The 18552-nt window shown below is 44.4% G+C and overlaps 1 protein-coding gene and 1 long non-coding RNA gene across 2 annotated transcripts; one reads left to right on the top strand and one right to left on the bottom strand.

Annotated features, from left to right (window-relative positions):
• Positions 1 to 447: 447 nt before the first annotated feature.
• LOC132454065 (uncharacterized) lies at positions 448 to 5754 on the bottom strand. Its single transcript, XR_009524862.1, has 3 exons — positions 5650 to 5754; positions 5167 to 5226; positions 448 to 667 (listed from the first exon to the last, which is right to left on the bottom strand). It is a non-coding gene; the product is annotated as an uncharacterized LOC132454065 (long non-coding RNA).
• A 32-nt stretch (positions 5755 to 5786) lies between these two features.
• Positions 5787 to 10195, top strand: zfp64 (zinc finger protein 64 homolog (mouse)). The gene is made up of 6 exons (XM_060047226.1): positions 5787 to 6016; positions 6376 to 6537; positions 6693 to 6839; positions 7031 to 7093; positions 7185 to 7436; positions 7537 to 10195. The coding sequence occupies exons 1-6, from the start codon at positions 5995 to 5997 to the stop codon at positions 8997 to 8999; spliced, it is 2109 nt and encodes a 702-aa protein (XP_059903209.1). The 5' UTR covers positions 5787 to 5994; the 3' UTR covers positions 9000 to 10195.
• The last annotated feature ends 8357 nt before the right edge of the window (positions 10196 to 18552 follow it).

Here is an 18552-nt window from a genome sequence, read left to right as displayed (position 1 = left end):
GCAATATAAGAAGCTTCTAAATCTCCTCTTTAAATAATATATGAGAGTGCTTACAAATACACATACACACACACACATATTTCTTGCATCATATAATATGTGTTCGTGTTTTCTATGAGGTATGAATCTAGTCAGCAAACTCCCATAAATAATTCAAATAAAAAGGTAAAATAATATTTCAATTAAGATCCATGTAATCTGTTTCCGGACGCAGGAAAAAAGCGCATGATGGATGGTGATGGATAATTCTTGTATTATTGCATGGTTTCATCTTGATAAGTTTGATATTTCATCTCAGGGACATTTCAGCATTGCTTATCGTTGCCATTTAGAAAGAGGATCTGCGTTAGTGCAGTCGGCTAACTGCTTAAAGTGTCCGTCTTGGGTGGGTTCGGCATGTAAATGATGGGAGGTGGGGTGGGGGGGGGGGGGGTCGGAGGGGTCTGAACGAGATCTAGGGGGTACTATTACAAAAAGCTAGCCGTGCCGAAACGGACGCCCAGGGCTGTTTCGCTATCCATAATCTATCACGCTAGACGATGGAGACGAGATAACTACCTTCTGCAGAACGCAGGGAGAGACTTGAACTGGGGCCGGAAGAAAGGCAGAGCTGTGATCCCTTATCACCTGGGGGGCTCCTGATAGTCCTGACTTCTCCTGGTCGCGCCTGTTAGAGGGCAGATAAGCCATCTGATCACGGACCTTGGAAAAACAAATTTCATGTATGCCTAACATCTGGTCACTTTTTTGCCCTGTTTTTGGATGCCTTTAATGAGTAGGCCTCGGATGAGATGGGATGGGGAAGGGATGGCTTTTAATGCACTTTCCATGCACTGTGCAGCTGTTGATGGCTGCACAGAAGACATGTCTCAGCTGTGTCTGTCTTAGTTCTGTATATGGTTAAGATATAGATCACATCTAGTTGCGGATTGTTGCTGCTGCCCCATTTCTTTTACTTTTTATCAGTATGGGCATACAGCAGGTAAACCTGCTTCAACGACAACTGGACAAGACTGGTGTTGGCCCGTGTTAGAGTTGGTTAGGTTCCGGAAGTATCGTTAGCCAATATTTATGCATCTTCTGTATTCGTTACATATATGTAGGCCTGTATATATTTAAACAACGCATACACAATCGATTTTTTAATGCAAGCCGTTCTGTGGATTCGGCTAACCTGCTAGCCGACCTCAGGAAGAAAGGAAGGAAAGAATGTAGTGGATAAGCAAACATTTAAAAAAAAATCTGCAATGACTTAATAACCGGCCACACCTTATCAATTATTCCGGGTATAAACCCTGAAGAAAAAATAAAAAAAAGTTCCAGATATCTCATGAAAGAAAAAAAACACACACACAAGCACACAGAGACTGAATGTAGGCCTACTGCTCATTATTCCTCCCTGGTTTTCCCCATAAGATTCTGCAAAGGTATACTAAACCCCTAATTGGTGTAGCTTTTCTACTACTTGAGCAGTGTCACAACTTCACTGATGACTGTCAGTGTAAACTTTATGTGTAGGAGCGAGAGGATTTCCCAGTTGTAGCATCTATCAGATTTTCCTTTCACCGTGCGGATGACACCCCACTAAAAGCTGGCACGCTGCGTCTCCGCACACACACACACACAACCCACTTGTCACCAAAGACAACTGGATGGGGGGGGGGGGGGGGTAGAGGGGCGACGGCTTGGGGTGGAGTGAGTGTTTTGAGAGTTTGAAACAAAATAGCTGGTGCAGCATTCCCCCCCCCCCCCTTCCCCTTCCCCTTCCCCTTCCCCTTCCCCCACCCAGTTTTCCTTATGAAAACCGTTGACACGAGAGGATTTACAGGGAAGCGAAGTGGAGTGAAGTGAGGGTGGGTGGCTCGTACGGAGCGGGGGCCGGCGAGCCACCGGCGGGCTGGGTGGGGTTGCGGGTGGAGAACAGGGGGGGTGCAGAGTTAGCCTGGGTAGAGTAGAGGATAGGGCGGGGGGGTCTACAATATGTTTCATGCTGACAGGGATCCTCCCTGTAGTGCGTGGCTCTTTTTTTTGTCTTCCATTAGTTCCTGACTCACTCTCTTGGCCTGCAGAGCCACGGCGTGGGGGGGGGGGGGGAAGATTTAAGTGGCCAGTCAAGTGAAATCCCCACGGTTTGGCAGGTGTGAGGCCTGCCTTCATTATCTACAGACACCTTCGTCCAATTATGAGCCCTGCTCCCTCTGTGACCACGCTGCTGCTCTGACACGCGCGCGTGCCTGTGTGTGCTCATATATGGCCCCATGTTTGTGTGTGTGTCTGTTTGTCTGCATGCGTGTCTGCGTGTGTGTGTGTGTGTGTGTGTGTGTGTGTGTGTGTGTGTGTGTGTGTGTGTGTGTGTGTGTGTGTGTGTGTGTGTGTGTGTGTGTGTGTGTGTGTGTGTGTGTGTGTGTGTGAGGGCATGATGTGGGCCGCCATATTGTTATCTAACTTCTAAAAAGATGTCATTGGCAACACAAGCAGGCAAACCCACATACAGTATATACACATTCCTACAACACACACACACACAAATACACAAACACATAGATACAATTATAAAAGTGTGTTTACTGCATATTTATTCATATATGCTAGTTGAAAAAGCTTTTATTTCAAAGTATAATTTTTAAGGCTATGCTTAGCTGCTGAGCCATAAAAAAAAATGTTAATGGTCAGTTTTTTAAAAAGTGGACTTAGGACTTTCTACAGAGATAACAGAGAGAGAGAAAGGGAGAGGGATAAAATGCATTTGTCTTGGGATCAAACGATTTGCTGGCTTTGAGACATCTCTGCTGCTTCCCCATTTTGCTGAGCCACTGGTTCCAAAATGTCAGCTGCTACAAACTGGAACACTGCCTTGTAGTTTGCCTCAAACAAGCTCAGCCGTTCTGTTCCTCCCTGGCCTGATTGTGGACACCCCCTACTGACAGTAGGCCAAAACACAAGGCCACCGACATGCATTTAACACACACACACACACACACACACACACACACACACACACACACACACACACACACACACACACACACACACACACACACACACACACACACACACACACGCTACTCTCATTGTTCACATTAACATTCACCCGCTTCAACTCACCACAATAGCTTCCTCTAAAGCGCACCCACTACGTCCTGTTCCTCCTTTCACTAATAATGAGTTCACAACGGAACAGGACTTCTCCCCATATATCAACTTTATTTAGATCCATCAAGTAGGATTCATTTTTTGAGTTTTATTGGAGATTACTGGTAGAGTTCATCTAGAAAGTAACGTGTCCCCCACCAGACCCACTTTGGTCTGTCTTCTAGCTGCTCATCTGCTCTGCATCAGCTGGCAGATACAAAGAACACACGGCTGGTTTGTGTGGCAATGTGCTCCTTTTGTATGTTTGCACGAGTTGGTATATGTCTCTGCTGAGTGTGTGTATGTGTGTCAGAAAATAAAGATGGACTTCGAGACATCATTATCTGTGATGGCTGATGCTATGGCGGGCAGCTATACAACAGAAAACCTTGGGTACCATTTGACATGACGTTACACCTTACATATTTTCTTCTACAAAGGACTGTTAGATTATTGTTTTCCTACTTTAGGGGGGCTGAGTTTTGTTCTTTTTTGCTCAAATGTATCATTCACACTCAAAAGAGCAGGCTGCTCCATGGACTACTTGTGGCCTTACTTTGACCTCACAAAACATTGACTACCTCTTGATGATAAATGAGTTACTCCTGAATCACAAGAAGAGAAAAATGAAATCAATTAATAATGACCGAAAATACTCAAACTCTCCACAGCCTGACAAAACACAGGGCGCCCTGAGGTGGCAAAGACTTGTAAATAATGTAGGTCTAAATAGGATTTTAGGTCGCTTCCGTGCTTTATGACAGTCACACCTCAGTGCAAAGAACACACAGCTAAATCATAAAAATACACAAACACTTTTTCGGGTGTATTTCTAATAAAGTCTAAATCATAACCCCCCATACCCCAATCCCACATATCCCTCTCCAAAAAAGTCTCATCTTATCAGAAGAAACAACGAATTGCCTTTCGTTTTCCGAGTACACGGTGTTCCATGTGCGCCCCCAGGTGGCGATTCTATGCAACTGCTCCGCTAACCTATAGTCATCGCGCAATTACAGCATCTGCCGCTCCTGTGTGGCGGCAGGCCGTGATGTCTTGTGACAGCTCGTAGCCATTAAGCAACTGTTAGCAGCTGGCGGGCCTCTGTAGGGGGAAATAATGTGACAGAGCAACCCCCACCTCCCTCCCCAAACCAACCTTCCCATTGTTGCCCTTGTCTCACAGGGGGGAACGAGGGACGTCATTGCATGCTCAGTAAATACTTGCGTGTCTTGGTGAATTGACATGGGAATGAGGTGTGTATGTGTGGTTCTCCAAATGGACCCACCAGGATACCCAGCATTTGATTATGGGTCAATAATGTCAGGCTAAAGGCGGCGTATGCGTCAGAAGTGCTGATGGAGAATGATCTGAAATAATATAAAAACAAGAATTGAATAAATGTAAATCAAGTTACAATAGAAACATGTATGAGGACACAAAAGCGTCTCGGATTGAAGATGTGTGTGTGTGTGTGTGTGTGTGTGTGTGTGTGTGTGTGTGTGTGTGTGTGTGTGTGTGTGTATGTGTGTGTGTGTGTGTGTGTGTGTGTGTGTGTGTTACAGGGGCAGACGTGCTATCATACTCTGCCTGGTTGTATAACAGGAGACGGAAAGGAGGTCCTGAGAAGCGGCCGGCCCAATGCCGCTCGGGGGATGAGAGGTCTCAGTATAATTAGCCCATCTCTGAGCCATTTGTCTGCTGAGCGTAAACGTGGTCTTTTGATGTAGCCTACATTTAACTGTAGGGGATCCGCTAGGAATGTGGATGTGTGAACGTGATTTGCTCTTCAGTCAAGGAGAAGTCATTATTTTATCTCGTCCTCCACTCCACCACTGCCGCTATCAAATTTGAACACGCCACTTGTGAAATGTTCCCTTTTTTGACACCCGATCAATTATTCTCCGCACAAATCCCCAAATGTGCCATCAATATTTGTATAGAAAAGGGAAAGGGACACCTCAAACACTAGAACCAGCTTTGTATGGGCCATTAAAATGCACTGTATGACATGTGGGTGAATGCACACAATACCTCCTGACTGTCTTCCTTGGATACGCTGCCTCAGCAGGGATGCAGCCAGACTGCAGACGGCTACAGAGGAGAGATCAAGTAAGACAATAACTGTTTATAGTGGCAGTGAAGCAGTTAAGGCATGCCATTAATGGAGGTGGATGTCATCTCTTATGTTTTTTATGATTTGAAGCAACACATTTCTAAAGGCTTCTCCAGAAGTAGTAGTAGTTGTTGTTTTAGTATAAGTAAATATAAGTAGTCAAAAAAATCCAAGGAATTTGGAAACAATGACATTTGTATGTAGGATTTAAAAAGCGCAAGGTTAGGATAATTGTTAAAGGCTATATTGCTGTCATTTAGGCTGTGTTTCCACATCTGAGCAGTATGTGGCGCTAACGGTCAATACGAACGTGAGACAAGTAATGAAGAAGCAGAACTAAGTAGAACAAAGAAAGCTTCGTCACAGATCTATTACACTTTTTGAAAGCAAATGTGTGTTACCTGAAACCGTTTTGGGTAGATATATATCGGTGATGGACCACAAGGTGCTGTAGTGACTCCCTTTAGAAAACATATGAGGCCCGCTCATTGGCTGATCTCTTGTCGAAAAATCACCTCTGGTTGCAGAAGACGGCACTGCCGCAAACTACGTCGACAATGTCGTAACGTCGGTGCGATCTATGTTGCTAAAGGAAGAGAGTGATCGATAAACAAACTTGTGCCATCACAAGTGCTTGTAAACAATCCCCGACATGTATCCACACAGGCGTGTTATGCTGAATGAACCTCGTTATGAAGGATATGAAAGAACCGTCTGAGGACAGAACATGAGCACCAAAACTAACGATGACATCATACAACACCGAAGGTAAAACACATGTTCATAATATTTACACAGTTGTTATAAACTTAAATCATTGACAGGCTACTAGTATGCGTCAATCTCCTGTTTGTTGTCCACTCTTAAATCTCCAACCGTTGAAAGCCTTGTCCAATTCAGTCTTCATCCATTAATAGAGATTGTATTGATGTAACTCGTCCTGTTCTTCTGCTTCTCAATAACTACCGTCTGATCATATAGTATTACTGTGATCTCCTGTTTCTCACTCTCACCCGTCGAATAAAACAGTATTACTGTTATCGTGCTTCACCCTCCGTTCATTGTAAACATACAGGGTAACTGTTTCTCCTGCTTTGTCACTTACTCCCTCCCGTCTGAACACGCAGTGGGACATTCTGTTATGGTGGAGGTTAGTCCAGACATCCATATCTGTGGCTTCTGCAAGCAGCAGTACAATAACTTTGAAGTATTCCTCGCCCACAAGCAAAATGGCTGTTCGCTACAAACCTCTGACATATCTACCTCTACTGCAACTCCTGCAATCACAGGTAAACCAAGTGATCATTCTGCTGCCCACCTCCTTGTTAACTGAATTTGAATTAAATCAAACGGATACCCAGCAGAGTTCTGTTTTCATATTCCCTTTGTTGGCAGTGGATGTAGGCTAGGTAACAATCCTCCTGGTCTTTTTTTTACTCTTCAGATTCCAGCGCAGAGTTTGTTTACGAGGAAACCTACCAGACGTGTGTTATGAGGGGTGTCAAAAAGATCCTGTCCAAAGCACAAAAAAACCCTTCCAAAAAACTAAAACCTGCGCTGACTTCAAAGAGACACAGCTGCTGTTTCTCAGGTCGGTGCCTCTTGTCCTTAACGACTCCTAACACATTCTTTCCGTTCTGCTGCTGGGAGAACTGCAGTACCTGCCAGTCGAATCCAACCTTTGAGTGTTTCATTTTGTGAGCGAACTGTTTTAAATTCCAATCCCACACAGGTCTGAGACTTCACACACCTCGTAAAAACTACATTTCTCCACATCTGTAGGTTGCACCTTTAAGACCCAGTATGGCCAAAAGGACATGGAGCGCCATCTCAAAACACATACAGGTACGCTCACCCTATCCTGAATATCTCCAGAGTGTTTTTATAGAAGTCATATGGTGTAAAACGTCATGTGGTGTTGTTTGTGTTCCTCAAGGCGAGAAGCCGTTTGAGTGTGAGCTGTGCCACAAGCGCTTCAGCCGGCGCGACAAACTCAACATGCACAGCCGCTCGCACACGGGGGAGAAGCCGCACAAGTGCAAACACTGTCCGTACGCGGCGGCCGACAGCAGCAGTCTGAAGAAGCACCTCCGCATCCACTACGACGAGCGGCCCTTCAAGTGCCAGATCTGCCCCTACGCCAGCCGCAACTCCAGCCAGCTCACGGTCCACCTCCGCTCCCACACTGGTGTGTCGTCGACTACCTGTCCTTGGCCCGGGCATAGTTCTGTAGTACCTTTTGCCAAGATGGGACCTAACGGTATGCATTGTTTTGTCGTTTTCACCAGGGGACGCGCCTTTCCAGTGCCAACAGTGCGACGCCAAGTTCAAGATCAACTCAGACCTGAAAAGGCACGTTCGCGTTCACTCGGGCGAGAAGCCCTACAAGTGTGACTTTTGTGAATACCGCTGTGCGATGAAGGGCAACCTGAAGTCGCACATCCAGATCAAGCACGGCTCCCAGAACTCCTTCCAATGCCCACACTGTGACTTCCAGTGTGCCAACAAGACGGCCCTGCGGCAGCACTCCCGGGAGCACCTGCCCCTCCAGCCCGTTAAGTGTTCCAAGTGCACTTACTCGTGCTCCAGCAAGGGGGCGCTCAAGGTCCACGAGAGAGTTCACTCCGAGGAGCGACCCTTCAAATGTGACTTTTGCAGCTTTGCGTCCAAGCAGCGCAGTAACCTGGTCATCCACAAGAAGAAGTGCCACTCGGATAAGCCCGGCAAAGGGTGCAGTGTTGGCGGCAAATCCGGCACCGCGGGAGCGAAGAGCGTGGACTGGGACGTCCCCAGGCCGGCCAGCTCGCGCTACCGCGCCAAACTGGACGCGGCGCGGGCCTTCCGCTGCGACGTATGCAACGCCTCTTTCGTCCGGGAAGACTCCCTGCGCAGTCACAGGAAGCAGCACCGAGGGACCCACAATGCACTGCAGCTGCACCTCTCCTGTCAGCCCGGCGGCGGGGCCGTCGGCCCGGAGCAGGGCGACGCCCGCCTCCAGCTCCCGCTGCCCTCCGAGCCGCTGGGTCAGTACGGCAGCGCCCAGCTGAAGATCATCGTGTCCCACCCCCTGGGCCCGGAGGACGCCCTGATGCAGGCGGTGGCGGCGGACGGTCACCACCAGGCCAAGGCCAACATGCTGCTGCTGGGCCCCGACGGACAGGACATGGCGGTGAACTCCATGATCCAGCAGGTCAACCTGCTAACCCCCGTGCAGCCGTCGACCCTCGGCGGGCCCGCCTCCTCTCACTACGGGGGCGGGGGGACGGTCCTCCTGACCCAGCTGGGCCCGGGGGAAGCCGGGGGCCACGTGCTGCACCAGGCGCTGCTGCAGACCGGCGGCGGCGGCGGCGGCGTGGCGCAGGGTCCCGGCGCCAACGCCACACAGACCTTCTTGGCGACCTGCTCGGACATCGAGAGCCTCAGCGCGCTCATCCAGGAGGGGGGCACCGAGGTCACCGTGGTGACGGAAGGCATCGGCGCGACGACGGCGTCCCCCGCGGCCGGCGCTCCGATGGAGGAGGAGGCGGCGGCCGCGAGGGCGGTGGCGTGCGTGGGCAACAGCGCCTTGGCGTGCGTGGCCGGAGGGGGGGGACTGCTGGTGCCTAGCATCCACCTGGGCGGTCAGGGCGTGGTCCTCCACAGCCTGCCGCTCATCGTGTCCAGCCAGCCCCACAGAGGCCCCTTGGACCAGCTCCCCACCAGCACGCTCTACACAGACTCAGAAGCACATATAGAGGGAATGTCCCAATGACTCTGGATCAGGTGAGGACCTGAGCTGGCAATGAAAGCCCGAGAGATTGCTGTCCTAAAGCTATATAGATTGTATTGCTGCGTCACAGAGAATGGGTAGATTTGATTCTATGCTTCTCGATGCTAAATAGGCCGGGATTAGACACTTTTCATGGATGAGCTCTAATCCATGGCATGAGGTCACGAGCCGTGTGTGGTGTGGAGCAGGGCATAGGTTCTTCACAGCTTGCCCACTGCATCTGTCCGTCAACGGACGACAGAAGGCGTGTCTGACGGATGGGGGAGTGGTGTTTGCAGACGGAGCCAGGATCTGATTGGCTGAAGGATCCGTTGCAGCCTGAAAAGTTACAATTTTCTCAACTTCTGAACGCAAGAGACGAAGCCGACGGAACGGACGGACCCATAATGCATTTCGGGATCGCCCCATGCAAAGGCAATGAGATCCGTCAACGGACGGATGCAGTGGGCAAGGGGTGTTAGGCCTTGTTCACACTACCTCCGTCCATCGACGGATCTCATTGCTTTTGCATGGGGCCCTCGTGAAATGCATTGTGGGTCCGTCCGTCCATTCGGCTCTGTGGCCTGCGTCAAAAAGTTGAGAAACGTTCAACTTTTCAGGCAGCGCCGGATCCGGCAGCCAATCAGATCACGGTTATGCAAATACACTTCACACGTTTCCGGGATCCATTTTGCAATAACAAGCAGGAAGAAGCAGGAAAAATCTGGCCGTTATATATATTTTTAAAGAAATGTGAAATAATAGGGTTGTTTGTGTACTCTTTTGTATTAATATTCACACATCGGCTTTGTAGTGGTAGGCGATTTAATTGGCTGCAGTATGCGTCTACAAAGACTAGTCCCCTATACGTCAGACACGCCCTCGGCCATCCGCCGACGGACTCATGTAGTGTGAACAAGGCGTTGGAGTTAAAGATGAATGCATTGGGAATACAGATGATACAGCTTGGTCTTGTTGTCAGAATATCATTGTGCTTAAGAACAAATAACTTAAGTTATTCAGTGCTAGCCATATATTCAATATGGTTATTCATGTGGGTGAACTTTTTTTTTACAGAATATCAAACAATGTTGTTCGCCTTGTATATTGTCATTTTTTAAGCCATTTGACATTTAAATGTGAAATATGATATTTTTCCAACCTCTTGGACGAATACAATAAATAAATTATAATAACAATATTTCTTATTCTTTGCTAGGTTGCAGACCCAGAACGTCAGTTAAATTAACCAAAGCAACTATTATGATTGCTAAAAGAGAACTATAATATGCATTGCCTGCATAAAATAGGGTGAGTACTGTAGTGCAAAGTAAGGTAGAACATTTGTTTTGATATAGTCACATAGTTTCAGACATAAAGAAATGTTGAATGTTAAAATATTTTCTCTCGATTTAGGCCAGAGTTCAAAAGCCTTAATGGAGTAAACTATGTAAACACGCACACCATTTCAAAAATTTACTGTTCTGAGTTTGTTTCTCGACCGATCTGATTGGGTAAGAGAGTTTTCTGATCGCCCAAAAGATATTTCATATTTAACCTAGAAACACAATGTAATACTAATACGTTTACAGTATTTCTTGATTCGCTGTTGCTAAAATGAATAATCGATTGGAAATATGATTGTTATATTATATATCGGGCGTTTGTGTATGGGGACCATGGACCCCCTTTTTATATTGCTAGACGCTATGCGCTTCCTTCTTATCCGATGTATTTCCGGTAGAAGCTAAATGCTAACGTGCTTATAAACGATATCTTTCACGTCATTTTATCTACACAAACGATATGGCACATGAAAGCTGAGACTCCACCGAGTCCATGTAGGCCTTGTAATTTGTGATCTTATCTCGATAATCTAGATGTCAAAGAATAGTTACAACAAGTTACAAGTGAACATACGCGCACGCACGCACCGCTCAGCTCAGCTATTCTGTATTTTGTCTCAGATCTCGTCAAACTTTATCAGTTTAGATTTGTCTTTAACTCTTACACTTTATTTGTTTCCAACCATTTAAATTATTAAATGTTTTGCATGTTTACTCCATTTAGACTTTAGAACTCTCTTCTAATATTTTCACTTGATTTATTCGATTCCACATTTATAAAAAATAAATAAATGTGGAATCGCCACATAGAAAAAGCCACATAGTCTTAAACTATGTGGCTTTTTTTTAAAACATAATTTTAACCTTCAAGATTTTGAAATCGAATTGGGTTCCTCAAATAGGGTTGGGTTTCTCCAACTTCTCTTTAGACTTCCGCTGTGGTTTGTTGTGAAAAGCAGACTATCGTGACAGTAAGCTACACAAAGTTCACTGAATGAAGACTCTGTCGTGCCAATGCTTGATCTCCAATTCAACAATACCTCCCATTTTATTCCATTTGGAATATATATCTATGAATCTCTTTAAAGGAGAGAAGAGGTTAATAAAGATCCATCCTAAGGAAATACCGCGAGACACGGAAGAGGCTACCACCCAGATAGATTTAAACTAATGGTGCGTTCGAGTATTCTCTGCGAGCCGACTCGGATCTCGGATCGGACGCCACGCCCACACTAAAATCGTTTTATTATGTTTTGAGCGTAGGTCGTCTGAGAAAAACATGGACGCCACCCGGAAAGCTATTGTTGCGGTAGCATTGGCCGACTACTTCTACTATTTTCATTTACATTATTTCAGGACTACGAAATAATATAAATGAAACGGTGCGTTTTCACCGTACGAAAACGCAGCCATTTGAACTTCTACAATTTTCACTTCATTTCATGTTTCAATGTATCTTCTGCATATGTAAGTTATTACAGCAATACGAGTGATTGAAATTGCGATTTAAACCACCAAAGCGGTCCAAACACAATGAAAACAGTTCACTGAATGTCACACTGGGCGCATCCATCTTCAATTCTATCTCGGAAGCCTCGCTCGGTCACCGCTGAGTTCAAACGAGATGGCGAGATCGACTTCCGAGGAAAAGGGGCGTGTTTGTGCGTGTCGCTAGGCAACGTCCTCGGAGCTCCGAGACGGATGGATATTAAAACGCACCACAATATCCTAACATTTATTTATAAATAAAAAGGGACTGTATATACGCTGTTGCTTATTTTTTGCTCTAATAATCTCTAAATCAATTCATAATACCCTCCCAGTTACCTAAATATATCAGCTTTTAAAACGCCTTATTTTACCGAAACTACTATGTTGTGTCGCTCAGCGGCCTGCAGGTGTCAGCAGATATCCATATTCAACCAGTTTTTTCTGCTGAACTTATTCTTGGCTTTTAAAGATGTGTTGGACTTTCTGATGGCTAACTTATGTAATGATTGTCACTGTTATTTTGAATACCCCTAATTGTTTGAAATGACGCTTATAGGTTCCAAACTATTGAAATTGTTGTTTTAGGCATGCTGGAAATCCTATTGATGGATACTTTTGATCAATTAGTTATTACAACTTTATGTATTACAGTATGTGACATTTGTCATAACATTTTAAATATGATTATGTCAGGGATTTACTATATAATGCTAGGTACCGTTTTCCATTATCCATCTGTTATTTATTCTGACATATTTTGTGCTAATTACAGGATTTATAGGATGCACTTGTTGTGCAAAATGCAGAAGCGCTCAGGGATGTGTCTCTTTGATCTATTATTTCACAGACTTCCAGGCCCTAATCCCAAGCGCCCTCCACGTGGAGGCCCGTTCTCCCTCCACCCCTCCACATGTGATATCATACACGAGCTAAGTGCCTTTTGTAAGAGACCAAATCAATATGTATATATAAATGAATGTACATCTATTTTTTTGGAGGGAGAGTTTTCAATGTCACAATTGGTAGATCTTGATTTGTTGTCGCAATGCACAGCAATGTAATATGAGGAAAAGGGGAAAGGGATTAATAATGTGCTGGGAAAAGCACTTGAAGACACGCTAATTAATATGCTGGCAAAAAATGCAAAAGCTGCTGTCTCATAAAATAGGGAATCCTTCACTTTTGCCCTAAATAAAATAGGTTGGATGGCTTTGTGGGAAAAAGGTAGCAGGGTTTTTAAATGGACCCCTTGATACTGTATGGCACTTCTCTGCCCCTTCCTTCCTGTGTGTGAGATGGCAGCCTTTGAATAGGGTCATAAATGTCTCCCCAAAAGCAATTTCCACTCCCAGCTGCTTAAAGAAACCGTAAGTTGTGATGCTTTCCTTCTGGACACCAAACGGATCCAGGGAGGGCAGAGTGTTGGGGAGAAAATGAACAGAACCACCGAGGATTACAGGGGTACATTAGGCAAAGAGGGCAGTTCCTTTAACAGTGTGAAATTGTCACAGAGCTCATAATATTTTCAGGATTTATAGGTTACTTCAGGCTTGACCGAAAACTTAAAGACAGTGTTTTGATTTAAAGGTGGAAGTAAATTTTTTGTACCACATCTTGGTTCTTTATTTGACCTGTATTGACAATATATTCAGGATTTTAGGTTTGTTTGGAGAAGCTAATTTACTAAATTGCATTGAGTGCTTTAATGAAATTAGCTGGAGGGGCCACGTATTGATATAGACTATGGAGTTTCAATGTTGACACAATGTTTTCTCTCCCTGACACTATTGACAGTTTAAGTGATTTTTGATTTCTCAGGGCACTGCAAACTCTATATCTCTGTCTGTGTTTAATTAGCTTTGTTTGTGAAAGAAACGCAGAAGGTAAAGACTTTTGATAGGTTTTCTGTGAGTGAATGACAGATTAATTTGCCTTTTCGTAGTATTTTCTGATTATGTACTCAGATTATTCTACACAATGAAATAATCCTTAAATGCATAGCAATCTAACAAAAGCAAGAAAGGTCGTCAAATTAAATAGCAAATCTTGATTTGATGAAACTACACACTTTGTAATGTGCCCAAATAACTTTAAACTGATGGCCATCCAAAATGTGCAACATTCCTTTATTCATTAATTCATTCATTGTTTGTCACTCAGTCGATTATTCTGTTCCTCATATCAGCTGTTTTGAACTGAAACTTTGTCCCCTTCTCTGTGATATCCATTTGGCATTGTGGGTGTTTAATTTGTTGTATTTTTGGTTTGTTATCCGTCTTTAGTCATCAGGAAACCCCGACAGACTCTTTTGTTGTTACCTCTTTTGGGATTGAAAGAAGTGGTTTAAAACTAGTCCTCAGGCGGGCCTGCAAATACAAGTGTAATGTTGCGCCAATAGCCATTGGCCGGAGTGAGCTGTCCAAAGCACATGGAAGTCCTTTAATGGACATTGGAATGCTAAAGAATCTCGCTTTGAAAACACAGAAGCCATGCCATTTATGACTATGTCCTTTATAATAGCATAGTCATAAACAGCCTCACTGTTGAGAGATGACTGGGGAATGTGATCTTGTCAATGTAAATAACTGGGCTGAGCATTTGGCCTGTGGTTTGATTTCTTTGATTTCTGTGCAGCTCCATATGTCTAAACAAATTTATATCAAATAAATGATCAAATTGAGTTGCATGTCGTGTAGGACCCCTTCTGGAGCACCATGGGACTTAGAGGGGGTTGGCGGGGTGTTTAGGAGAAGAAAGAACAAATAAACTTTGGCTGAGGTGTCGTCACCTTTCCCATCACAATGCTGTTTGCTTCAGTAACAACCTCTGATCATTTTCACATATCGCCACACTGTGTGTGTCTGGCTCGTTAACACATGCGGGGACAGGACAGTCCCAGCGTTGTGTGTAGTTTGGCATCTGCTTTTTTTATCACTACCTTGTGAATTCCAAAGAGTGATTAGTGTATCTTTACACATTCAAAACGACTGCCAGCCCTGGCTAATTAAAAAACAAAAAATAATTTGTCTATAACCCCAGTACAACACGTTCTAAAGATAAACTTTCCTTTTGGGCGGTAACATGTAGGAAAATAACAGTCATGTTATTGAAGAAAGATAAAACAGTTACTCGCAACACATATGCAACATTCTATTGTATGTTATTCAATTATATATTCCATAAGGCGAGGCGAGCCACACAACCTCATTCACATTTATTTTTTTCAAATTCCATGGGGCTTAACAGATGTGCTATGGTCACATCTGCTCACGCCTTATCCTAAGAAAACAAACAAATGGAAATCTGATCTTTACAAACACAAGTCATTGTTCTGCTCTGTCTCTCTCTCTGCTCTTTCTTCTCTGTCTCTCTGTCTGTGTTATCTTTGTATGCATGCATGTGTGCATCCATGTTTTATCCATGTCTTATTTCAGCACAGCAGATACTCTTAAATGTGATGCCAGACGGATCCTCAAGCACTCTCAAGGAAATCAATGAGAGATGTGAGTCCCGCCTCCTCACATTAACATGAAAATGATCAAGAGTGGCCCAGGATTTGTCTCTTTATTGTGGGAGCTTTTTGTGAACACCTCAGTGGCCCCGACAGGATGGATCTTTTGTCTTCCAGGAAGAAGAACATGCACTGTCTCTCACTCTGAGAAACACAGACGACCCTTTGTTTTATGACTGTACTTTCTCATCACACTTTTTTAAGTGTGACTTTTTAACTATTTGCACAACGAAATTAATGTGATTGCTTTGTAATGAGGAAGGGAGATTATCTCTCCTACTTGTTCTCTCTCTTCAAACCCCAATCGTCCTGCTCATATTTTATTTATTTTTGGTCATAGTGATGTCCACCCAACCCCGGGATCTAAGTCAAAGCCTGGCCATATTTGCTGTTTGTTTGACCTCCAAAGGTCAGGAACCCTGGCCTATCCTTCATCTAAGGACAAAGCTTATGTTTGCAGTGACATCATAAATGCCTCTGTAGAGACAACAATGGCTGATGAATTCAATGGGAGCTGGGCACAGTGGACAACAGACACAGATTCATGGCCGCGAAACGTCCAGTGTCACAGAAAAATATCTGGATCCTATCCAAGAGAGAGAGAGAGAGAGAGAGAGAGAGAGAGAGAGAGAGAGAGAGAGAGAGAGAGAGAGAGAGAGAGAGAGAGAGAGAGAGAGAGAGAGAGAGAGAGAGAGAGAGAGAGAGAGAGAGAGAGAGAGAGAGAGAGAGAGAGAGAGAGAGAGAGAGAGAGAGAGAGAGAGAGAGAGAGAGAGAGAGAGAGAGAGAGAGAGAGGTCCAAAACCTAAGCAGATCCAATTGTATCAAGGGGAAATAAACAACCAACATATATAGTTATGGTCTGACCTCCCCAACTGTGAGTCCCAGTGGTTGAACAAATTGTCTGTGTTGTGGCCTGTTACTGCCAGGGATGGTCAGTAAAGAATCACTGGGCCTAAGAGGTGTTAGAAGCTTTGTTTTTATAGGGTGCCTGGAATGTGTGGAGGACTGTGGACATCTGCTTTATTAGCATATGTGATTTCACCCCCAGCCATGCATCTGCTGGTGGTCTGATTATGTTTCATACTGTTAACCAGTCCTGTAAATTCAGCATTTTAATGGTTTGCACATTTTTGCTCGAAGTCCCCAGCCCTCTTAAATATAGTGACTGCATGTTCATAATTAGTATATATTTATAATATATAATTTTGTCAATTGCATAGAAGGGAAATACTTTTGGAGAAGTGCTTTTTTATTTGTGTGTCAGCAGCAAGACGCACATAGTTGTTTGTCGTCAATTTCTTCGATTTTGGTTTAGTTCTTCCTGAGCTGATTGGTGAGAAATGTCATTCACCGGTCATTACAAATGCATCCCACCCATGCACACAATCTGACTGGTGGATTACCATATTCTTTGTTAAGCTAATAACATTATTGTAGCTTCTTTTAAACCCCGGAGGGGGTTTCATCTTTATGAATGTACATTCCCCAAAGGAGACAGATTTTTTTTAATATACATTCATATAATATATGTATATGTATAAATATATATATGTGTATGCATATGTATATGATTATCTGTATATATTTATTCATATTTTTTTATTAATTATATATTAATATATATTTGATGAATTTATATTTAGAATATATGTATATATATATATATATATATATATACTGTGTATATATGTATATATATACAGTATATTAATCTTTAAATGTGGATACTCAGAGTGACTTTTAGTTATTTTGCTTAACTGAACATTTCTTCAAAACTCCTATGTTGTGACAATGCGTTTTGGTTCAGGGTGCTTCCTGTGAGCACAATGCCTGTTAAAGCAGGATCATTAATTAGTTTATATTGGATGCAGGCATTTCTTCGGGCTTCAACTGATAAGGATCCCATTGAGAGATCCCCCACCACAGATATGGTCTAACTCAGGTCTAACTAATAGACCCGGGCCGGCGTAACCCAACACCCATAAGGTGACTCATTCAATCACGCCTATTGTTTCAGTCACTATACAGTTCCTTTATGTTAGATAAGTCTGCCCTGGCCACTAAGATAACAGCAGCGCCTTAAAAGCCTGGATGACACGACCCAGTGTCAACGCCTGGCTCGCCTCGGAGTCTTGCCCGGATTAATGTGAACACTTAACAGCCAGGCCGAGCCTCAGAGTACCTCTCTAAGTAGCTCTCTCCTGTCCGACCCCATCCCATCCTTCTATTTTTTTCTTCCCCGCAGGCTGCTGTGAAATTTTTCAGTTCGAATTTTAGAACATCTTTAAATGTGCAGCTTTCCTTGCTTTCCGACGACACATGGTTTTGGGATTGTCGTCTTGTAGAGGGCTTACCTCTCCATGGCCAGACTGTTAGTCATAATGGCTCAGAGGTAGTGAGCCAGGGAACTAGAATCCCAGCATTTGAATGAGCAACATAAATATTATGGCGTTGGGGTGGGGGGGTGGGGGTGGGGGTGGGGGAGTCGGAGGTGAGTCAGGACGCAAGGATTCCAATATTCGTTGGTCCGTTGACTCGAGGTTGAAAGGAAGGAGAGGAAGTTGACGGGGAGATTTGTCACTAGTGGATTTCTTCCGCTAAGGGGAAGGGGAGGTGGTCCCAGGACAACTTGGGGGGTTTGAGTGAACCTGCGGGAGGAGGCCAGCGGGATGTTGGTGTGTGTTCGAGGCAGAGCACCGCTTGGAGATCATACATCAACGGCCCATTCATCATTCACATGCATTTCACAAATGATGAATCATGCGTCTGAAATGTTTAATTTTGAGTTCTTTTAAAAGGTTTGAGCGTTTGGACAACTGAGTTCCCCAGGGTGATGACCAGTATGAAATAATGTACTCTCATAAATTTTATACAACTGATGAAAAAAATATTGCTTGTATATTTATATAACTAATATAAACTAATAATAGTACGCTGCTTGCCGGAGAAATATACAAACCCACTAGTTTAATTCTAATGAATTATTCAACAACAACACAATTTACCCTGACTTGTTTACTCATACAGCTGCCAGTCTCTTTAAATGCTTATCACTCGTGGTGTGTGTGTGTGTGTGTGTGTGTGTGTGTGTGTGTGTGTGTGTGTGTGTGTGTGTGTGTGTGTGTGTGTGTGGGGTTCGGGGGGGGGGGGGGGGGGGGCTGATATGTCCATCTCATGAAGCAGTGCTAATCCTCCACAACTGCGCCCC

This window comes from Gadus macrocephalus, chromosome 1 (assembly GCF_031168955.1).
Source record: "Gadus macrocephalus chromosome 1, ASM3116895v1".
In the NCBI taxonomy this organism is placed as follows: Eukaryota; Metazoa; Chordata; class Actinopteri; order Gadiformes; family Gadidae; genus Gadus; species Gadus macrocephalus.
This window is presented reverse-complemented; position numbering and strand designations above follow the sequence as displayed.